Genomic DNA, 24,681 nt, shown 5'->3' on the forward strand with positions numbered 1-24,681 from the left:
AGCAAGTGATGTATCGAGCGATGGCGTGGCGAGCGATGGCGTATTGAGTTATGCCGTGCCGAGTGATGTATCAATTCACGTGGCGAGTGATGGCGTGGCGAGTGATGACGTATCGAGTGGTGACATGGCGAGTGATGGATCGAGTGATGGTGTGGCGAGTGACGTACAGAGTGATGGCGTGGCAAGTGATGTGGCGAGTGGTGACGTGGCGAGTGATGACGTGGCGAGTGGTGACGTGGCGATTCAGCCTTGTATCTGCTCCAGTCTGATCTCGGCTCTGCTTGTGTGTAAATTCAGCACTAAAGACAGTTCGTGCAGCTGGAGGTAGTGAACTAGAACATAATGAGGAACTGAAATCTTCACTCAGGGCGTCTAACAGAGCCTGTGTGTGTGTGTGTGTGTGTGTGTGTGTGTGTGTGTGTGTGTGTGTGTGTGTGTGTGTGAGAAGAGCTCCTGACTGTAACTGTTGAGAAACTCTGGAGTTCACAGTCTGTTAAAACCTTTCCACCCATCCACACTGTGGAGAGACTGTGTTTCTTGACCTTCAGTTTGTCTCTCAGACTGGCTCTCTCTCCCACAGCACAGACACAGTGTCCTTATCAGGAACCGGCTGGATGCCAGAACGTACTCTACACTGCAGTTATCTGGATCCGACTGCTCTATCAAAGCCACAACGACACAGAACTGCTCTCAGAACAGTAAACAATTAACAGGTGGTGAGAAAGGATGGGTGGGGTTACTTGAATATATGGATTTAGCTCATCTTAGTTGGACATTTAAATAAGGCTTGTTACACAGTCGTATGCCAAAGTTTGAACACCTCAAGTACAAATTAGATGCTTAAAAAAAGATGTAAATTTAAATCTGGCACATTTTAGTGCACAATTTATGACGACGTGGTGAATGACGACGTGGCGAGTGACGACATGGCGAGTGACGACATGGCGAGTGACGACATGGCGAGTGACGACATGGCGAGTGACGACATGGCGAGTGACAACATGGCGAGTGACGACGTGGCGATTCAGCCTTGTATCTGCTCCAGTCTGATCTCGGCTCTGCTTGTGTGTAAATTCAGCACTAAAGACAGTTCGTGCAGCTCGAGGGAGTGAACTAGAACATAATGAGGAACTGAAATCTTCACTCAGGGCGTCTTAATAGAGTCTGTGAGAGTATGTGTGTGTGTGTGTGTGTGTGTGTGTGTGTGTGTGTGTGTGTGTGTGTGTGTGTGTGTGTGTGTGAAGAGCTCCTGACTGTAACTGTTGAGAAACTCTGGAGTTCACAGTCTGTTAAAACTGAGGGATGAACATCATGACCTTAGGCCTTTCCATCCATCCACACTTCCAGTTTCACCACAAACTTACACAAACACCATGTAGTGTATCACAGTCTGTCAGAGTGACTGTGTGGATCATCAGGTTAACTGTGTCGTTTACCGTGCAACAGGTTTACCTTGTAAAAGGTTTACCGTGTCGTTTACAATGTAACAGGTTTACTGCGTACCAGGTTTACAGTGTCGTTCACTGCTCATCAAGTTAACTGTTAGGTTAACTGCATGTTAACTGTGTAGTTTACTGTGTAACAGGCTCACTGTGTAGTTTACTGTGTAACAGGCTCACTGTGTAGTTTACTGTGTAACAGGCTCACTGTGTAGTTTACTGTGTAACAGGCTCACTGTGTAGTTTACTGTGTAACAGGCTCACTGTGTAGTTTACTGTGTAACAGGCTCACTGTGTAGTTTACTGTGTAACAGGCTCACTGTGTAGTTTACTGTGTAACAGGCTCACTGTGTAGTTTACTGTGTAACAGGCTCACTGTGTAATTTATTGTGTAACAGGCTCACTGTGTAGTTTACTGTGTAACAGGCTCACTGTGTAGTTTACTGTGTAACAGGCTCACTGTGTAGTTTACTGTGTAACAGGCTCACTGTGTAGTTTACTGTGTAACAGGCTCACTGTGTAATTTATTGTGTAACAGGCTCACTGTGTAGTTTACTGTGTAACAGGCTCACTGTGTAGTTTACTGTGTAACAGGCTCACTGTGTAGTTTACTGTGTAACAGTTTTACTCACAGGCCTCGGAGGATGAGCGGAACCTGGAAGGAGAGAACGGCCTGCTTCTGCCGAATGACAAAGAGGATAGGACTCTTAGTGGTCTCAGACAGCAGCTCCACCGACACTCGCACGCCCTCCGTCTGAGAGAGAGAGAGAGAGAGAGAGAGAGAGAGAGAGAGAGGTTTCATTTTTAAAACTGAAACTTCCTGTCATTAGACAGTGATTTATACTGTAAATAAACCACAGAGAGAGAGAGAGAGAGAGAGAGAGAGAGAGAGAGAGAGAGAGAGAGTTACAGAGAGAAAGAGAGACAGAGAGAGAGAAAGAGAGAGAGAGAGACAGAGAAAGAGAGAGAGAGAGCGAAAGCAAGAGAGACAGAGAGAGACACAGAGAGAGACAGAGATACAAAGACAAACAGAGAGACAAAGAGAAAGAGAGAGAGAGTTGGAAAGAGAGAGAGAGCGAGAGCAAGAGAGAGAAAGAGAGTTATTGAGACAGAGAGAGACAGAGACAGAGAGAGACAGAGACAGAGAGAGACAGAGAGAGAGAGAGAGAGAGAGAGAGGAGAGAGAGGAGAGAGAGAGAGAGAGAGAGAAAAGGGAAATAAAGAGTACCACCATTTCGAAAAACATCACAAGCCACAAACTTCCCCCCAAAATCTGAGCCACTTCATTATTCAACCATCAGACCCACTAAGACCCCTGAGACCCCCCCCCTCTACTGTGACTCCACTGACTCTACTGTGTGTGAGGTACCTTTACCTTGTTCCTGGAGACGGTGTGGTTGAAGGAGTAGATGGTCTGGTTGTGGCTGGTCACCGTGTCCAGATACGAGACTCCGAACTGGGCCTCTTTCTGAACCACCACACTGGAGTCCGAGTGGACCAAACACACTGAGACCCACAGAACCTCCAGAACCCTCAACACCACAGACCCCAGACCGGGGAGACAGAGCCGGACAGACGGTCTGGGTCTGGACTTCCAGCACCTGGACATACTGACTCCCTCATACAGGACAGAAACCGAGGGAAATGAACCGATTCCGCGACCAGCTAGTCCTGAGAGGGAGAACAGCAGCGAGCTCAGTTAATCAGGAGAAAACACGGAGGAAAACACGGAGGAAAACAAGCTAACGGGGATTTGGCGCTGCTTAAAAACCAGCTCCTAACATTTGCTCCTCACTCACGACGATAAAACGTGAACAGGAGAAAAATAAGGGCACAAAAGGACCGTTACTGCCTTCCAGGTTCACAATTTCACTAAAATAAACGACAAATCCTCGGACGCTGGACGTTACTGTGTACTTCAGCTAACGTTAGCTAGCTATAGGCTGCCTGTCTCAATATTTAGGGCGCTAGCAGCTACACAAACAAAACAAGCCCGACCACACCGACATTTACGCCTCTGATGGGACGACAGTCCGTACAAATGCAGGCTGTTGTGGGTGAAGTGGGTAAAGTCCTCTCCGAAGTCCTGAAATCAGCCTCACCCCGCGGACAGGAGCAGCTGCTCCGCTGTTTTCCTCTCTGCGCTGCTTCCTCGGCGGTCGCTGGCTGAGCTAACTCAGCCGCCTTTAGCCGAGCCCACTTCAGCCCAGCTCCGAGGGGCGAACTGGTTTCTCAGCGGTTTAGACGCCCCGCAGGAGATGCAGCGTCACAGAAAAGCCCTCAGAAACGGGCCGCTCTGCTCCGATCATGCCGGTCCGCTCACAGCAAATCTGAATTTAGGGTGTTGCGGCAGATAGACAGTGACAACAGAGGAGGAGTTCAGAGCGCTCACGAGCGCCCCCACACAGTAAACAAAGCCAGCACAGTGAACATCACACAGTACACAAAACCAGCACAGGGACCCCCACACAGTAAACAAAGCCAGCACAGTGACCCCCACACAGTAAACAAAACCAGCAGAGTGACCCTTACACAGTAAACAAAACTAGCACAGTTAACATCACACAGTAAACAAAACCAGCACAGTTAACATCACACAGTAAACAAAACCAGCACAGTTAACATCACACAGTAAACAAAACCAACACAGTTAACATCACACGGTAAACAAAACCAGCACAGTTAACATCACACAGTAAACAAAACCAGCACAGTGACCCCCACACAGTAAACAAAACCAGCACAGTTAACATCACACGGTAAACAAAACCAGCACAGGGACCCCCACACAGTAAACAAAGCCAGCACAGTTAACATCACACAGTACACAAAACCAGCACAGGGACCCCCACCCAGTAAACAAAGCCAGCAGTGACCCCCACACAGTAAACAAAACCAACACAGTTAGCATCACACAGTACACAAAACCAGCACAGGGATCCCCACACAGTAAACAAAGCCAGCACAGTTAACATCACACAGTACACAAAACCAGCATAGGGACCCCCACACAGTAAACAAAACCAGCAGAGTGACCCTCACACAGTAAACAAAACCAGCACAGTTAACATCACACAGTAAACAAAACCAGCACAGTTAACATCTCACAGTAATCAAAAACAGCACAAGGACCCCACACAGTAAACAAAACCAGCACAGGGACCCCCACACAGTAAACAAAGCCAGCACAGTGACCCCCACACAGTAAACAAAACCAGCAGAGTGACCCTTACACAGTAAACAAAACTAGCACAGTTAACATCACACAGTAAACAAAACCAGCACAGTTAACATCACACAGTAAACAAAACCAGCACAGTTAACATCACACAGTAAACAAAACCAACACAGTTAACATCACACGGTAAACAAAACCAGCACAGTTAACATCACACAGTAAACAAAACCAGCACAGTGACCCCCACACAGTAAACAAAACCAGCACAGTTAACATCACACGGTAAACAAAACCAGCACAGGGACCCCCACACAGTAAACAAAGCCAGCACAGTTAACATCACACAGTACACAAAACCAGCACAGGGACCCCCACCCAGTAAACAAAGCCAGCAGTGACCCCCACACAGTAAACAAAACCAACACAGTTAGCATCACACAGTACACAAAACCAGCACAGGGATCCCCACACAGTAAACAAAGCCAGCACAGTTAACATCACACAGTACACAAAACCAGCATAGGGACCCCCACACAGTAAACAAAACCAGCAGAGTGACCCTCACACAGTAAACAAAGCCAGCACAGTTAACATCACACAGTACACAAAACCAGCATAGGGACCCCCACACAGTAAACAAAACCAGCAGAGTGACCCTCACACAGTAAACAAAACCAGCACAGTTAACATCACACAGTAAACAAAACCAGCACAGTTAACATCTCACAGTAATCAAAAACAGCACAAGGACCCCACACAGTAAACAAAGCCAGCACAGTGACCCCCACACAGTAAACAAAACCAACACAGTTAATATCACACAGTAAACAAAACCAGCACAGTTAACATCACACAGGAATCAAAACCAGCACAGTTAACATCTCACAGGAATCAAAAACAGCACAGTTAACATCACACAGTAAACAAAACCAGCACAGTGACCCTCACACTGTAAACAAAACCAACACAGTTAACATCACAGAGTAAACAAAACCAGCACAGTTAACATCTCACAGGAATCAAAAACAGCACAGTTAACATCACACAGTAAACAAAACCAGCACAGTGACCCTCACACAGTAAACAAAACCAGCACAGTTAACATCACACAGTAAACAAAACCAGCACAGTTAACATCTCACAGCAATCAAAACCATCACAGTGACTCCCACACAGTAAACAAAACCAGCAGAGTGACCCTCACACAGTAAACAAAACCAGCAGAGTGACCCTCACACAGTAAACAAAACCAACAGAGTTAACATCACACAGTAAACAAAACCAGCACAGGGACCCCACACAGTAAACAAAGCCAGTACAATGACCCCAACACAGTAAACAAAACCAGCAGAGTGACCCTCACACAGTAACCAAAACCAACACAGTTAACATCACACAGTAAACAAAACCAGCACAGTTAACATCTCACAGTAATCAAAAACAGCACAGTTAACATCACACAGTAAACAAAACCAGCACAGTGACCCTCACACAGTAAACAAAACCAGCACAGTTAACATCACACAGTAAACAAAACCAGCACAGTTAACATCTCACAGCAATCAAAACCATCACAGTGACTCCCACACAGTAAACAAAGCCAGTACAATGACCCCAACACAGTAAACAAAACCAGCACAGTTAACATCACACAGTAAACAACACCAGCACAATTAACATCATACAGTAAACAAAACCAGCACAGGGATGCCCACAAAGTAAACAAAACCAGCACAGGGACCCTCACACAGTAAACAAAACCAGCACAGTGACCCTCACACAGTAAACAAAACCAACACAGTTAACATCACACAGTAAACAAAACCAGCACAGTTAATATCACACAGTAATCAAAAACAGCACAGTTAACAACACACAGTAAACAAAACCAGCACAGTTAATATCACACAGTAAACAAAACCAGCACAGTGACCCTCACACAGTAAATAAAGCCGGCACAGTGACCCTCACACTGTAAAACAGCCAACACAGTTACCCCCACACAGTAAACAAAACCAGCATAGTTACTCTCCAAACTGCAAACAAAGCCAATGCAGTTACCCTCACACAGTAAATAAAGCCAATGCAGTTACCCTCACACAGTAAACAAAGCCAGCACAGTTACTCTCATAGAGTAAGCAAAGCCAACGCAGTTACCCTCACACAGTAAACAAAGCCAACAGTTACCGTCACGCAGTAAACAAACCCAACAGTTACCCTCATAGTAAACAAAGCCGACGCAGTTACCCTCACACAGTAAACAAACCCAACACTGTTAACCTTACATGATAAGCAAAGTCAACATAGTTAACATCACACTGTAAACAAATCCAACACACTTACCTCGACAAAGTAAACAAAGCCAACACAGTTAACCTCACACAGTAAACAAAGCCAGCACAGTTAAGCTCAAAGTAAGCAAAGCCAACACAGGTTAACCTCACATAGTAAACAAAGCCAACATAGTTAACCTCACATAGTAAACAAACCAAACACTGTTAACCTTACATGGTAAACAAAGCCAACACAGTTACCCTCACACAGTATACAAAGCCAACAAAGTTACCCTCACACAGTATACAAATCCAACAGTTACCCTCACACAATAAACAAATCCAACACAGTTACCCTGACACAGTACACAAATCCAACAGTTACCCTCACAAAGTATAAAAATCCAAAACGGTTCAAAACGGTTTCCTTCACACAGTAAACAAACCCAACATTGTCAACCTTACATGGTAAACAAAGCCAACACAGTTAACATCACACTGTAAACAAAGCCATCATAGTTACCCTCACACAGTAAGCAAAGCCAAAACAGCTACCCTCACACAGTAAACAAACCAAACACTGTTAACCTTACACAGTAAACAAAGCGAACAATTACCCTCACACAGTATACAAATCCAACACAGTTACCCTCACACAGTAAACAAAGCCAACACTGTTAACCTTACATGGTAAACAAATCCAACACAGTTACCCTCACACAGTAAACAAATCCAACAGTTACCCTGACACAGTAAACAAAGCCAACACTGTTAACCTTACACGGTAAACAAAGCCAACACAGTTAACATCACACTGTAAACAAATCCAACACAGTTACCCTCACACAGTATACAAATCCAACAGTTACCCTCACACAGTAAACAAATCCAACACAGTTACCCTGACACAGTACACAAATCCAACAGTTACCCTCACAAAGTATAAAAATCCAACACAGTTACCCTCACACAGTACACAAATACAACACAGTTACCCTCAAACAGTAAACATAGCCAACACAGTTACCCTCACACAGTAAACAAAGCCAATGCATTTTTTCCCTGCACAGTAAAGGGACCTTTGTATTGTGTCTCCTTTTTTCCTCACTTTTTTCAAAAATGAAAGGGTTTATTGTAGAATGTAAACAAATGTGCCGCTCACTCTTCAGTCCATATGGTTCATATTTGGAAAATATGCAAAAGAAGCCTGTTTGTGATGTCACAAAAACCAACACATTTATATATATCTGCCTATGCAGCCTCCAGAAGTATAGCTCTATTCCATCCACACTGAAGTTACAGTATCTCATAAAAGTGAGTGCACCCCTCACATTTCTGCAAATATTTTATTCTATCTTTTCTTTGGACAACACTATATGTATATATGGCACTATATGTATTCCTTCTGGGACGACAGCCATGCAGACTGAGTTGATGCATTGTGTGGCATATGGTCTGAGCACGGACATGCTGGCCTCCCACTTCTTCCACCTCTGTAGCAATGCTGGCAGCAGTCGTGCGTTTATTTTTAGAAGCCAACCTCTGGATATGACGCTGAATACGTGGACTCGGCCGACCCTGCGAGGCCTGTTCCGAGTGGAACCTGTCCTGGAAAACTGTTGTATGACCTTGGCCACTGTGCTATAGTTTCATGGTGTTAGCAGTCTTCTTATAGCCTAGACCATCTTTGTGGAGAGCAACAATTCTATTCCTCACATCCTCAGAGATTCTTTGCCATGAGGTGCCGTGTTGAATATCCAGTGGCCAGTTTGAGTGAATTGTACCCAAAACACCAAATTTAACAGCCCTGCTCCCCATTCACACCTGGAACCTTGTAACTCTAATGAGTCACATGACACCAGGGAGGGACGACGACATGACTAGGCACAATTTGGATATGTTGACTGTGAGGTGGACTCACTTGTGTTGCCAGATATTTAGACATTAATGACTGTGTGTTGAGTTCTTTTCAGAGGACAGTAAATCTGCACTGCTATACAAGCTGCACACTGACCACTTTAAGTTATATCCAAGTTTAATTTCTATAGTGTCGTCCCATAAAAAGCTATAATAAAATATTTGCAGAAATGTGAGTGATGCACTCACTTTTGTGAGACACTGTATAAGGGATGTTTCAGCCCCAGACTGCTTTCTGAATGTGGCACAGCCAATCACAACAGAGCTCATTTGCATGTATCTTTCTTAAAGGCACAGTAACAACAGCAGCATGTCTGTGCACCATGATTAGTAAAGACACACAAACGTTATAAGTGGTCCAAAAAATACCCCCTGAATTATAAGATTTGGGCTACAAACAGAGGAATCAGACTGGACGCAGATGAACTCCACCATCCTTTATTTAAAAAGCTTCCGAGGCGAGTGTGGCTAAACATCCTGGTCGACAGCTGACCACGCTCTTTGAGTAAACATTCAGCCAGTATCCACAGACGCACACAGGCAAACACATTATACAGGCACATTAAGCCAAACAGATCACAATAAAACCTCTGCAACACCCAACCAGAGCGCAGCTAGCAGCACTTCACAGCCGCACCCGCTCCCAGGTGACGCAGAACGTCCGCTAAGACACGAGGACACATTAAAGAAAGTGTAACATCAGCACATTCGAGCTGTGCGGTAATGCAGTATCTAGCATTCAGGTTTTTGCTTGTTAAGATAAAGTTCAAAGAAGACAAAGTTACTTTTTACCTTAAATGGCTTAATTATGTATTGAATGACTCATTAAGGCTACTGTGACTTAAAGGAAAACTCTGACATCAGCTCAGGATTAGCCCTTTAAAACTCGCTTATAATAGAATCCAATGGGGAGCAACTGCCCATTGACTTCTATTCTAACCCAATTTTAAGGAGCAACTCCAACATTTTCCAACCTGATCTTCATTTGTTCATCTATAGCACAGGATCATTTACCACAAAGAATAGGTTGAACAACTTACCCTATACTTAGATACTAAAAGAAAACCTGGTAACTCAAAATTCACTCACAATAGAATCCAGTGGGGAGCAACTGCCCATTGTCTTCTATTCTAAACAAGTTTTAAAGGGGTACTCCAACATTTTTCAACCAAATCGTTATCTTTTTGTATCTATCATATAGGACCAGTTACCAGAGAAGAAGTTGAACAAGTTTCTCAGTACTTTTAAAATAAATAATAACCTGCTGACTCAAAACTCAGCTGCAATAGAACCCAATGGGTAGCAACTGCCCATTGGCTTCTATTATAAAGTTTTAAAGGGGTACTTCAACATTTTTCAACCTAATCATTATCTGTTGTATCTATAATATAGGATCAATTACCACAGAGAAATTTAAAATGTTTAGCAGTACTGAGAAAATAAATGAAAACATGTTGAATCAAAACAGAATTATAATAGAAGTCAATGGGCAGATGCTAGTATAAGTGTGCTTTAAAGGGCTGCTCCAACATTTTACAACCTAATCTTTATGTGATGCATCAGTCACGTATGATCGATAACTACAAACAAAAAGTTCAATAAGTTTCCCTGTTCTGAGAAACTAAAAGAAAAAACATTGACGCAAAATGTACTTACAATAGAAACTAGTGTGTAGCAACTGCCCATTGGCTTCCATTATAAACGAGTTTTAAAGGAGTATTCCAACATTTTTCAACCTAATCGTCATCTGTTATCTATAATATAGGACCAGTTACCACAGAGAATACGTTTAACAAGTTTCTCAGTACTTTTAAAATAAATAAAAACCTGCTGACTCCAAACTGAGCTACAATAGAACCCAATGGGTAGCAACTGAACTGCCCACTGGCTTCTATTATAAAGTTATAAAGGGGTACTCCAAAAATGTTTAACCTAATCTCTATTTGTTGTATCTGTAGAATGTGGTTGATCACCACAGAAAATTGTTGTAAAATGTTTCTTTGCACTTACAAAATAAATGAAAACATGTTCAATCAACATAGTTATAATAGAAGTCAATGGGCAGCTGCTAGTGTAAGTGAGATTTAAAGGGCTGCTCCAACATTTGTCAACCTAATCTGTTGCATCGGTCACGTATGATCGGTTACTACAAAGTTCAGCAAGGTTCCCGATCTCAGGAACTAAAAGAAAACCAGTTGACGCAAAATGTACTTGCAATGGAAACTAGTGGGGAGCGACTGCCCATTGGCTTATATTATGAAGGAGTTTTGAACAGGCACGTTTAGCTTGAAAAACACTGGACACACTCCTTTCACACTCCTCTTTTCCCATCTCACCAACCAAGTTTACTGGTTTACAAGCACTTGATACATTTCGGCAAGTAAGTAAAGTAAGAAACACAGAGATTTAGCGGTTATAGAATAATAACATACGACTATAAAGCTGAAAAGGGTCCAGTAACGTAGCGATGAACGTCAGAGATGAGGATTATAATCAATCCTTGTAGTAATCGGCCCCATATAAGCGAGCTTATGCTGCATTATACGGAGACAGAATCTGATCATTCACAGCTACGATGGATGAACAATGCCACAGATCTGAGACTGCGCACAGCCAGTTTAGGCTTCAACACTTCAGCAGTAAACAGTTTGGGAATCCGAGCCGAAATTAAGCAGCTGCAGCTGAAAATTTGGTGAAAAACATCAAACGTACAGTTTCCCACTCAGTGTGGTCGACGGGCCGAGGCGTGTCTGGTGTGTGTAGTTTTGCGCTGAAGCTGTGAGGCTAATGTAACTAACAAATGACTTAGTAGCATTTTTAGCATCACTAGGCCAAAAAAAACCTGATGGTAAATAACCAGAACGGGAACGTTAACGTACTTTAAGGCTTCACAAAGCTATTACTGTAAAATCCCAGGTGGTTGCTAAGGTGTTGCTAGGCCAATGCTGTTATCCCAGGTGTGGTTACTATGGTGTCGCTAGGCCATTGTTACAGTACCCCAGATGCTTGGTATGGTGTCGCTAGGCCATTGCTATGTTATCCCAAGTAATTGCTAAGGTGTCACTAGGCCATTGCCATGTTATCCCAGGTGGTTGCTAAGGTGTTGCTAGGCCATTGTTACAGTACCCCAGATGCTTGGTAAGGTGTCGCTAGGCCATTGCTATGTTATCCCAAGTAATTGCTAAGGTGTCACTATGCCATTGCCATGTTATCCCAGGTGGTTGCTAAGGTGTTGCTAGGCCATTGTTACAGTACCCTAAGTGGTTGGTAAGGTGTTGCTATGCTATTGTTATGTTATCCCAAGTAGTTTCTAAGGTGTCACTAGGCCATTGCCATGTTATCCCAGGTGGTTGCTAAGGTGTCGCTAGGCCATTGTTACAGTACCCCAGATGCTTGGTAAGGTGTCGCTAGGCCATTGCTAAGTTATCCCAGGTGGTTGCTAAATTGTGTCGCTATACCACCACTATAGTGTCTCAGGTGGCTGTTAGAGCATTGCGAAGCTGCTGCTATATTATCCCAAGTGGTTCCTAAGGCATTGCTGGGCCATTGCTACAGTACCTCAGGTGGTTACTAGGTTGATGCTAAGCTGCTGCCATGTTATCTCAAGTGGGTGCTAAGGCATTACCATTGATATGCTATCCCAGGTCATTGCTAAGGTGTTACTAGGCCAATGCTGTGTTAGTCCAGGTGGTTGCTAAAGTGTTGCTAGGCATCTGCTATGTTATCCCAGGTGTGATTGCTCAGGTGTTGATAGGCTATTGTTACAATACGCTAGACGGCTGCTAAGGTGTCGCTAGGCCATTGCTCTGCTATCCCAGGTGGTTGCTAAGGTGTCGCTAGGCCATCGCTATGCTATTCCAGGTGGTTGCTAAGGTGTTGCTAGGCCATTGCGATGGTCGGTTACTAATGTATTGCTAGACCAACATCCTCAACAACACAGAACAGTCGGTCAATAAATTCCTTCATATTTTACATCCTAAGTTTTATGTTATATGATATAACGATTTCCAACGAATCGTAGAACCCGGGAAAGTTTCAGAGCTGATTTTTGTCGTTCATCTACCCGACCCTCAGTCTGAGAAGAGCAGCTCTAGCCTCTTAGCCTTTAAGCTTACCAGCTTAAAATTTTCCAGTCCACTTTAAAGAGTGTGGCATGATAAAGTCTTCGATTTACACCCTTTGTTACTGTATACTGTTATCTGAACAAAACCTTTAATCTCAATTTTTCATCGTTTTTCGTTTTTTGACATAATCTGAAAATGCCTGCTGCTCTTTATACTGGTGGTAAATTTCATGATGGATGGACCAACAGACATGGCCCAAAATGACTTGGAAAAACGTCTGGTTCCATTGACTTACATTAAAAGTAAAGTAGGTTTTTTCCTTCTCCTGTAAAGTTACCATTCTGGAGATATAATATCTTGTTCCACCAGCAGTGACACGACTCTATGTTTGGCCATTTTACAGCAGCTGAAACTTCATCCCTACGTGCTACACTTCTAATAGAAGCAGCAAACGTGTCTCGACTCTTCTACCACACTGAGGGAATAAGAGGGAAACTGTGAATTCGATTTTTTTAAAAGAAATCTCTCTTCGAGAGCCAGTCGACTCCAATTTTAACAGCTTCCCCCACTTCATCTTTGGTGCCATCAGCACTATAAAGGAAGATCCACGTTTATGTGATATTGATTACAGAGAACACAGAGAGAGAGAGCGAGAGAGAGCGAGAGAGAGAGAGAGAGAACTGCTGTCAGCTTGAGTGCTGACACTATTGCAGTTCCTCTCATCCACCACTAGAGGTGCTCTCGGCTAATAAAACTCCCTCACATGAATGTAGAGAAGGTGCTGTGCGGGAATGTGACTGGAGCTTCATGCAGCTCCGCTACAAAGGCTCTGAGCATTTGAGGGCGCTTGATGTAGTGAACTATGTAAGGTGCCAAATAGCGAATTGGAACACAGCCTGGCTGCTTCACTGTGTTTCTCTATGCAGTTTACAGTCTATTAAAGCATCTGTCTCTCCACTGCGTCAGTGTTTCTTCCGTTTTGGTCCTCTATCTTTGGTTAAACGAACACTCCAGCGTTTTTTAATGTGTCCTCTATCTGCTGCATCTCTATGACACCGTCGATTACCACGAACGATGACGTCAGAGCGTTTTCCGATATTTAAAACAGAGCAGACCTGACACTCAGCTAGAACAGAGGACAATGGGCAGCTGCTGATGTCCATCAGTGAACATTTATAGGAACAACTTCATTCATTTTCAAAGGATGTTTTACATGTCGATGGGGAATTCCACCATTATTTTCAAAATGTTGCCTAATTAAATGGTTAATATGGTTGATTAATGGTTAATACTAACATTAATACATTAAGACATGGGAATGAGATAATGAAGTCATGGCTATGACTTTGTAAGGCATGGGAACGAGATCACGCCTTACTAAATTATGGCCAGAAATCTGTGCTTGCTCATTACCACCAAAGCGGTGTGCAGTTTTCACAGACTCTGCCTGGTCGCTATGGTTACCAGGTTATGGTTACTCCAGTGATTTAAAACTTCATAACAGCCTGTTTTAATCTAATTATGTTATATTGTATTAACTTTTGAATTTGCATTAATTCAAATGTTTATTTCACGAAATTCTGCGTCTGCCCATTGACTTCCATTCTAAGCACGATTCGAGTTGTCGAGTTTTCCGCTATTTCTCAAAATCAGGGCAACATATCGAAATAATTCTCAGAGGTGAGTGTTGAGGCGCTACAGATGCAGCAGATCGAGATGAATTTGAAAAGCTCTGAAGTTGTCCTTTAATGTGTGTTTTCACATTCATACATTCATACTAGCCCCCCCCCTCTCTCTCTCTCTCTCTGTCTGTCTTTCTGTCTCTTTTAAGGTAAAGGGGTCTGTTTCTCCTCAGGGGTCTCCTCCAGGATCTGCAGCAGCAGCTCGTGCAGCGTCTTGGCCACTCTCCGGTACCCCGAGGCCGTGAGGTGCAGGTAGTCGAACATGTCCCGGGAGAGGATGGTTCCGTCCGAGTGGACGAAGCCCAAGCTGAGGTCCAGGAACTGGACCGGTTTGAGCCTCGACACAGACGCCTGGAGGAGACGGTTCACCTCTGCATTCTTCTGACGGAGAAGATTTGGCTTCTCACCACGGGGCAGGAGACCCTGCAGGAATGAACAGAGGGAAGGAGGGGAGAGAGAGAGAGAGAGAAAGAGAGAGAAAGAGAGAGATGAGAGAGAGAGAGGAGGAGAGAGGAGAGAGAGAAGAGAGAGAAGAGAGAGGAGAGAGAGAGAGAGAGAGAGAGAGAGGAGAGAGACAAAGAGAGGGAGAGAGACAAAGAGAGGGAGAGAGACAAAGAGAGGGAGAGAGAGAAGAGAGAGAGAGAGAAAGAAAGAGAAAGAGAGAGAGAGAGAGAGAGAGAGAGAGAGAGAGAGAGAGAGAGAGAGAGAGAGAGAGAGAGAGAAAGCTGTTACAGTCGTTACAGGATGATCTGAGAGTCACCTTGGAATGGTTCCTGCCCTCTTCCTCACCATCAGGATGACCTTGGTGTGCTGCAGCTGATTGACCAGCAGCTGGACGATCTCCATCACACCTCCTGCCACCTGCTCCGCTGTGTGCTGGTAATTATTGGTGCCAACCCACACCACCACCACCTGGGGGCGACAGACAGCTCTGCTCAGGACTCTGGGACTCTGAGAGTCTAACTGTCCAAGCCTGCATGACATTCACACTACGCTGAGGAACGCGCTGCTGAACAATATCTCACGCTCTAGTGCATCACTGAGTTAAACACACACCTTATGCCTTGATGTGTGTTTGAACTTGTGTCCAAGTCCCTCTGCTCACCTTGGGTCTGATGTTGTGAAGTTCTCCATTCTGCAGTCTCCAGAGAACGTTGCAGGTGGTGTCACCCGAAATGCCAAAATTCAACACATGCAGAGGCGAGAACAGCTCTTTCCACACCTGTATAACACAGAGCACATAGACACTTTGGGTTTCTTCTGTAGTTTACAGAAATTTGGACTCAACTACGCGCTCCACCCTCTGTCCTGCAACCACTACGCGTTCCACCCTTCATCCTGCACCGCTACACCCTCCGTCCTGCCAACCGCTACATGCTCCACCCTCCGTCCTGCAACCGCTCCACCCTCCGTCCTGCAACTGCTACACGCTCCACCCTCCGTCCTGCAACCGCTCCACACTTCACCCTCCATCCTGCACCGCTACACCCTCCGTCCTGCAACCGCTCCATGCTCCACCCTCCGTCCTGCAACCGATCCATGCTCCACCCTCCGTCCTGCAACCGCTACATGCTGCACCCTCCTTCCTGCACTGCTACACCCTCCGTCCTGCAACTGCTACACGCTCCACCCTCCGCCCTGCACTGCTCCACCCTCCGTCCTGCAATCGCTCCACGCCCCACCCTCCGTCCTGCACCCGCTACACGTTTCACCCTCCGTCCTGCTACCACTACATGCTCCACCCTCCGTCTTGCACTGCTACATGCTCCACCCTCTGTCCTGCAACCACTACGCGCTCCACCCTTCATCCTGCACCGCTACACCCTCTGTCCTGCCAACCGCTACATGCTCCACCCTCCATCCTGCAACCACTCCACACTGCACCCTCCATCCTGCACCGCTCCACCCTCCGTCCTGCAACTGCTACACGCTCCACCCTCCGTCCTGCAACTGCTCCACACTTCACCCTCCATCCTGCACTGCTACACCCTCCACCCTGCAACCGCTCCACCCTCTGTCCTGCAACCGCTCCATGCTCCACCCTCCGTCCTGCAACCGCTCCATGCTCCACCCTCCGTCCTGCAACCGCTACATGCTGCACCCTCCTTCCTGCACTTCTACACCCTCCGTCCTGCAACTGCTACACGCTCCACCCTCTGCCCTGCACTGCTCCACCCTCCGTCCTGCAATCGCTCCACGCCCCACCCTCCGTCCTGCACCCGCTACACGTTTCACCCTCCCTCCTGCACCCACTACACGCTCCACCCGCCGTCTTGCAACCGCTCCACCCTCCGTCCTGCTACCACTACATGCTCCACCCTCCGTCTTGCACTGCTACATGCTCCACCCTCCGTCCTGCACCCGCTACATGCTCCACCCTCCGTCCTGCACCGCTAGACGCTGCACACTCCGTTCTGCACTGCTACGCACTCCACCCTCCATCCTGCACTCGCTACATGCTCCACCCTCCATCCTGCAGTACTATGTACTCCACCATCCGTTCTGCACCACTACACGTTCCACGCTCTGTCATGCACCACTTCACGCTCCACCCTCTGTCCTGCGCCACTACACACTCCACCCTCCATCCTGCACCACTACATGCTCCACCTTCCATCCTGCAACACTATACGCTCCCCCCACCGGCTCATACCTTTTCATGACACTACTACAGTACCCCTGTCCTGCACATGCACACATACTTGAACTCAGAAAAGTCTGAGAAAACACCAGACCGAACTGGACACTGACTGAACTCTGACTGTACCTTTAAAAGCACCTCTGAAACAGAGGATCTGCAGAATCACTCTGACCGTACCTCCTGCTGCTGCATCAGCTGCATCATTGAGTCTCCAACAAACAGCACGTCCGGCTCAGCATCTTTACACTCCTGCACGAAACGGTTATGCTGGAAAACACACACACACACACACACACACACACACACTCTTTATAGACACTTAGTTCTTTTGAAAATGAGAACGTGAAGATGCACTAAGCAGAAAATCACAGCACTACAGTTTGTTTCAGCTCAGTTCCTTCTCCTGACAACTATAACAGCTGACCTGCATGGACGGCTCGTCCTGCTGATCAGGTCTGAAAAGCCTGCTGAAAAAGGTCTGAACACAAATCGAATACAGACCCGGCCCATCCGAACAAATGGGCCAAATCTCTATTAGGTTTGTGCTTTTATTTGTTCACTATTAGACTCCCATATCGTCCATTTACACAAGCACTAAATTCACCATGAAAAACTCCTCGCACATGCAAGTGCAGGTGGCCAATAAAATCTGTTCTACTTCAAAAAGCTGCTGTTCTAAAATAGGAAAACACAGTTAAAAACACCTAAATATATATTACTGTGATTGTATAACGGGTAAGGGTGTTGTTAGGCATGACAAGAAGCAGTAAAACCTCCTTCACCGTGATAAAATCACTGTAATGCACAGCCTCAAGTGGCTTATTGCTTTTACAAAACAGTGGCCAACATAAAACATGAAGCTATGCAACTTATTATTAATAGTAATTAAAACAAATAAGCATTCTGTCAAGAAACGTAGTTCATTTCATGAATGTTTTAACTTTTCAATTATATAATAGTGAACATATGATAATGCAGCACTGTTTAATGTGAAAAAGCCCGGAGTCCCATTTCTTCTTTTAACTCCTACCCCTTGTTTGCGAGTGTCACCCTAACCCCTTGGAGCTGAGTTACAGGGCAGTGCTTGAGATCTTCCCTCTGAAATGGGACCCTCAAATAAAGAGCATCACTTCATTAACAGCTACTAGCGCCGCTCTGTAGGCGACCCTGCCCGTCTGCAGGGACAGCAGAGGAGGGGAAAGTTCAGCTCCTCACTGCTGAGCTTTAGTTACATTTAGGGATCATATGCCTTCAAAGAGGGGGGCAGTTATTTATCATCACCCACCCTACCCCTAAGGGCTCAGTGGTAGGGGCAAGGGGTGAAATGGGACTGGGCCTTTATATGTACTTTTGCTCATCAAATTACCACCATTAGTCTTATTTTGCACGAAACCAGTGGCGCCCTCTTCTCACACTGGGGCTGAATCTCAAACGGCTCCCTGCTCCCTACATGGTGCACTACGCAGGAGTTTAAATACTGGATCCTGCAGCCCAACAGTGTTTAATATAGCTAAGAAACAGTCATTCGGGATTCGGACATGTCCACATTCAGTAAATGATGCACTGCTTAGAGGCTAGAATTTATAAACTTTCATAGCCAGATCACTATTTAGGCTGCACAGAGCCGTTTGAGACACAGACATTTGAAGCATTTCATCCGTTCAAGTGGCATTTTTTCAGTCCCCATTCGGATTATCATTCTGTAATATTCTGTATATAAAAATTACATGTCTACTCAGACCAGCATATCGCTGCGGTCAGAAGAAAACCTTGTATCTCCGTTTTTGTTGTTTTTCAGTTTTTTTGCCATATTTTGAAAATGCCTATATTATGTGTAAATTTCATGATAAATGGACTAAAAGAAACGACCCAAAGTTACTTTGGAGAAGGTTTTCCTGCGACAGCGATACGTCCAGAAATTCACATCTCTCTTCAGCTCCTTTCATATCAGCTCTTCATTATTGTTTCTTATCGTTTTTTTCATATTTAAGCCAATTTGCACATCATCTTTACGCATGTCCAGCAATGCAGTGATGCAGTACATCGTTAGAAAGCTTGAAATCTCTGGACTCGATTACTTCAAACCACTCTCTGATCTGTTATTCACAGCAGTTATGACCGTCTCATTCGCAGCGTCAGCACAGAGGAAGCGAGCACCAGGGAAATGAAGCGACTCTGATTCTGAAAAGGCTCCAGCATTGATTTGGAAACATAAAAGCTGATCTTTAAGGTCTGACTTAAATGGAAGACCACCATATAAACACCACACACAGAGCAATGCACTCTGGGTAAGTGTGCACACATATTCCTCAGTTCACCTGTGACAACCAGCGCGCGTCACCCTCCACGTCTTCCACAGGCTCGGCCCTCGCGGCGGGGTTCATCCTGACCAACAACAACAGCGACAACATTAAAACTAACAGGTGAAATGAGGTTGATGACACACGGCTTAAAGTGCAACAGCTGATCATCACTAAGTTGGTAAACCAGGCAAATCTGGTACAGCGCGCATGTTAAATAATCTATAAACTGAGATTATATGAGTGCATAATCTGTATGAAACCTGGTTCAGCGCATGTTAAATAATCTATAAACTGAGATTATATGAGTGTATAATCTGTATGAAATCTGGTACAGCGCGCATGTTAAATAATCTATAAACTGAGATTATATGAGTGTATAATCTGTATGAAATCTGGTACAGCGCGCATGTTAAATAATCTATAAACTGAGATTATATGAGTGCATAATCTGTATGAAATCTGGTACAGCGCATGTTAAATAATCTAGAAACTGAGATTATATGAGTGTATAATCTGTATGAAATCTGGTACAGCGCGCATGTTAAATAATCTATAAACTGAGATTATATGAGTGCATAATCTGTATGAAATCTGGTACAGCGCATGTTAAATAATCTAGAAACTGAGATTATATGAGTGTATAATCTGTATGAAATCTGGTACAGCGCATGTTAAATAATCTATAAACTGAGATTATATGAGTGCATAATCTGTATGAAATCTGGTACAGCGCATGTTAAATAATCTAGAAACTGAGATTATATGAGTGTATAATCTGTATGAAATCTGGTACAGCGCGCATGTTAAATAATCTATAAACTGAGATTATATGAGTGCATAATCTGTATGAAATCTGGTACAGCGCGCATGTTAAATAATCTATAAACTGAGATTATATGAGTGCATAATCTGTATGAAATCTGGTACAGCGCATGTTAAATAATCTAGAAACTGAGATTATATGAGTGTATAATCTGTATGAAATCTGGTACAGCGCGCATGTTAAATAATCTATAAACTGAGATTATATGAGTGTATAATCTGTATGAAATCTGGTACAGCGCGCGTTAAATAATCTATAAACTGAGATTATATGAGTGTATAATCTGTATGAAATCTGGTACAGCATGCATGTTAAACTGCAGTGAAACATGCACGCATGCAGCTGCATTAAATGCATACATGATCCATATTTCTGGGTTTACAGCAGCACAAAACACAGAGACGTCGGTACCTGAGAGGTTCTGCTGCTCTGACCCAGCAACCCTTCAGCCCTACTTCACAGGTCTCGCGCTCAGGGCAACAACAAGGCACGCGGACCACACCTACAGCTCCCTTTCCCGCCTTTTCTCTGCTCTGTGCCCCCCTGTCCACGCGCTGGGGGTCTCTCTAACTCCGTCTCGGCCCGTGTTAGTGATGCACGGACCGATTCGGCCCAATAACAACAAAAACAAACACCGCTCTCGCGCAGCTCAGCCTCGAGACGAGAACCGCGCAACGCACGTACACTTCCGCGTGCGCAGGCGCAGGCGCAGCACGCCCCACCCACATCCAATGACGTCAGACGTGCGTACGCGTGCGCGAGTGTTTTTAGCGCTTCCTGGGGACCCTGTGTGAAGGAAACCCAAGCACTGCGTCTTTGTGGGGACTTTCTGCTCATTTTGCTTGATTTTATTTGATTTTATTCACAAAACACTTTTTTTCCTGATTAAATTAAAAACCGTCGGAGTTAAAATACGATGAAAATATAATATTAGCAATATTTATTCATTATTTATTTGTTCGTTTATTATTTATGTATTTGCTTGTTTTTTGTTTATTATTCATTAATTTGTTCTTTATTTTTGGATTATTTTGGTGCTGTTAATGTTGTGATTGCAATAAAAAATGTTACAAAAATACAAAATTAATGACATTTATTTATTTGTTTGTTTGTTTATCTATTGCACCCATATAGTGTAGCAGCGGCGTGTGTTGCGTTTGTTATAAAGAGCTCAAGTGGGTTTTTTTTATCGATCAATTATTTACTCATCTTGTGTATTTATTTATTTATTTAATTAATTATTTTTATTTCTTAGCAATTGAATGTTGCACTAAATAGATGTTATTAAATATTACAATATTATTAAAATGTTATCATAAGTTTTTTGTTGTATTTATTGCTGCTGTTAAATGACCCATTTACTGTGGTAGTGTTGTTATCATTAATAAAAAAATCATTATTTATTATTTTTAGGCATCTTGTTTATTTATTTATTTATTTGTGTTACGTTATGTTATTTCAGATTATTTCGCCGCTGGTGATTTTCCATTTACTGTGGTACTGTCTTGTTTTGTAACTGTCATTATGAATAATAACATCAATTAAAATAGAACTAGATAATAAGGAAGGATCTTGATTTCCTCCACTGACGGTTTTTGTTTCACCGTCTTATATTGTTTTCTAATTTTGATAACTTTGAAGTATATGAGGCTAAAGCTGATCTAATCATTGGGCTTATGAGGTTAAAGGGCTGAAAACTCTGCGTCATTTATTTAATATGTTTTATCGTTTGTTTATCGTTTTATTATACATGGGCAGTCGTGGGCTGGAGGTAACTGGCCCTGTGACCTGAAGGTCGCCGGTTTGATCCCCAGAGCTGACAGTCCATGACAGAGGTGTCCTTGGGCAAGACACCTAACCCCCAGCTCACCCCCCCCGGGCACCGTGGATAGGGCTGCCCACCACTCCGGGCAAGTGTGCTCACTGCCCCTAGTATGTGTGTTCACTAGTGTGTATGTGGTGTTTCACTGCATGGATGGGTTAAATGCGGAGGTGAAATTTTCCTGTTTGTGGGATCAAAAAGTATCACTTTATTTTTTAACTTATTTTTACTACTAATCTTAATAGCTAAGATTTTTAATAGTCTTATATACAGTTTTAAAAATCCTTTCTCATCTTATTTTATTGTTGAATTCAACTTTTCCTGTAAGAACTTTGTGTTTGTGTGGAAATGAATGTTGATTAACATTTGCATTAAATATGAACAGTTTCAGTGATTCAGCAGCCATATAGGAACACTGCCAGCACCTGACAGAGTTACGTTCTCTAAACGTTCTCAGAATGTTCTCAGAACGTTCCACCAATGTTTGGTTGTTGCGTTGGAATGCCCTCCTTAACATTAGTCTGTCCAGTTTTCCTCACATTCCCAGAATGCCTTGCTTAAGTTATGCAAACATCACCTCAATCACCAACTACTACCGCCATGCAGAACCACCAACCACTACCGCCATGCAGAACCACCAACCACTACCGCCATACAGAACCACCAACCACTACCGCCATACAGAACCACCAACCACTACCGCCATACAGGACCACCAACCACTACAACCATACAGAACCGCCAACCACTACCGCCAAACAGAACCACCAACCACTACAGCCATACAGAACCACCAACCACTACAGCCATACAGAACCACCAACCACTACCGCCATACAGAACCACCAATCACTACCGCCATACAGAACCACCAACCACTACAACCATACAGAACCACCAACCACTACCGCCAAACAGAACCACCAACCACTACAGCCATACAGAACCACCAACCACTACAGCCATACAGAACCACCAACCACTACCGCCATACAGAACCACCAACCACTACCGCCATACAGAACCACCAACCACTACAGCCATACAGAACCACCAACCACTACAGCCATACAGAACCACCAACCACTAAAGCCACACAGAGCCACCAACCACTAGCCCCACACAGAACCACCAGCCACTACCACCATACAGACCCTCCAGCCACTACCACCATTCAGAACCACCAAATATTCCTGCCATACAGAACCTCCAACCACTACCACCATACAGAACCACCAACCACTACCACAGTACAGAACCACCAATCACCACCACCATACAGAACCACCAACCACTACCACCATACAGAACCACCAAATATTCCTGCCATACAGAACCTCCAACCACTACCACCATACAGAACCACCAACCACTACCACAGTACAGAACCACCAATCACCACCACCATACAGAACCACCAACCACTACCACCATACAGAACCACCAACCACTACCGCCATACAAAGTCACCTGCCACTAGCCCCATACAGAACCACCAACCATTACCACCATACAGAACCACCAACCACTACAGCCATACAGAACCACCAACCATTACCGCCATACAGAACCACCAACCACCACCGCCATACAGAACCACCAACCACTACCACCATACAGAACCACCAACCACTACCACCATACAGAACCACCAATCACCACCACCATACAGAACCACCAACCACTACCGCCAAACAGGACCACCAACCATTACCACCATACAGAACCACCAACCACTAAAGCCATAGAGAACCACCAACCATTACCGCCATACAGAACCACCAACCACTACCGCCATACAGAACCACCAACCACTACAGCCATACAGAACCACCAACCACTAAAGCCACACAGAGCCACCAACCACTAGCCCCACACAGAACCACCAGCCACTACCACCATACAGACCCTCCAGCCACTACCACCATTCAGAACCACCAAATATTCCTGCCATACAGAACCTCCAACCACTACCACCATACAGAACCACCAACCACTACCACAGTACAGAACCACCAATCACCACCACCATACAGAACCACCAACCACTACCGCCAAACAGGACCACCAACCACTACTGCCATACAGAACCAACAACCACTACCGCCATACAAAGCCACCTGCCACTAGCCCCATACAGAACCACCAACCACTACCACCATACAGAACCACCAACCACTACTTCCATACAGAACCACCAGCTACTACCACCATACAGAACCACCAGCCACTACCACCATACAGAACCACCAACTACCATCACTATCAGACGACCAGCTACTACCACCATTCATAAATACCAACGACAAGCAACATAAGGAACCACAACCATGACTGCCATACAGAAACATCCATCACTAATGCCATATCAAACCATCAACCACCAGGAACCATGAATAGCTGAGACCATACAGAACTGCTGACCACACCATCCAGAACCTCCAAAGAGGTTCCACAACTGATAACTAAGTTTCACCTCCAACCCAAAATCAACATGTAACATATACCCTATTACGGATGTCTGAAGGCAATACATAAA

At 44.6% G+C, this 24,681-nt stretch overlaps 3 protein-coding genes across 8 annotated transcripts in view; 1 reads left to right on the top strand and 2 right to left on the bottom strand.

Annotated features, from left to right (window-relative positions):
* sidt2 (SID1 transmembrane family, member 2) overlaps nt 1-3,955 on the bottom strand; it is a 35,049-nt gene extending 31,094 nt beyond the window's left edge. Inside the window, exons 1-3 of one of the 6 annotated variants that reach the window (XM_037546687.1) lie at nt 3,542-3,953; nt 2,815-3,110; nt 2,072-2,193 (exon numbers count right to left, since the gene is read on the bottom strand). In XM_037546687.1, the coding sequence (XP_037402584.1) occupies nt 2,072-2,193; nt 2,815-3,048 (356 nt within the window). In that variant the 5' untranslated portion in view covers nt 3,049-3,110; nt 3,542-3,953. Of the gene's footprint in view, nt 1-2,071; nt 2,194-2,814 lie in introns of all 6 variants that reach the window. The other 5 variants (XM_037546686.1, XM_037546688.1, XM_037546685.1 and 2 more) reach the window with 5 other exon arrangements.
* Nucleotides 3,956-9,229: 5,274 nt separating this feature from the next.
* LOC108412477 (platelet-activating factor acetylhydrolase IB subunit beta-like) lies at nt 9,230-21,021 on the bottom strand. The gene is made up of 6 exons (XM_037546667.1): nt 20,732-21,021; nt 19,513-19,579; nt 17,372-17,461; nt 15,659-15,775; nt 15,343-15,465; nt 9,230-14,976 (listed from the first exon to the last, which is right to left on the bottom strand). Exons 2-6 carry the CDS (start codon nt 19,576-19,578, stop codon nt 14,698-14,700), a joined length of 675 nt encoding a protein of 224 aa, XP_037402564.1. The 5' UTR covers nt 19,579; nt 20,732-21,021; the 3' UTR covers nt 9,230-14,697.
* Nucleotides 21,022-22,690: 1,669 nt separating this feature from the next.
* On the top strand, nt 22,691-23,890 carry LOC119265779 (extensin-like). The gene has a single exon (XM_037546766.1). The coding sequence runs from the start codon at nt 22,691-22,693 to the stop codon at nt 23,888-23,890; it is 1,200 nt and encodes a 399-aa protein (XP_037402663.1).
* Nucleotides 23,891-24,681: the final 791 nt, after the last annotated feature.

Source organism: Pygocentrus nattereri, chromosome 17 (assembly GCF_015220715.1).
Source record: "Pygocentrus nattereri isolate fPygNat1 chromosome 17, fPygNat1.pri, whole genome shotgun sequence".
Classification (NCBI taxonomy): Eukaryota; Metazoa; Chordata; class Actinopteri; order Characiformes; family Serrasalmidae; genus Pygocentrus; species Pygocentrus nattereri.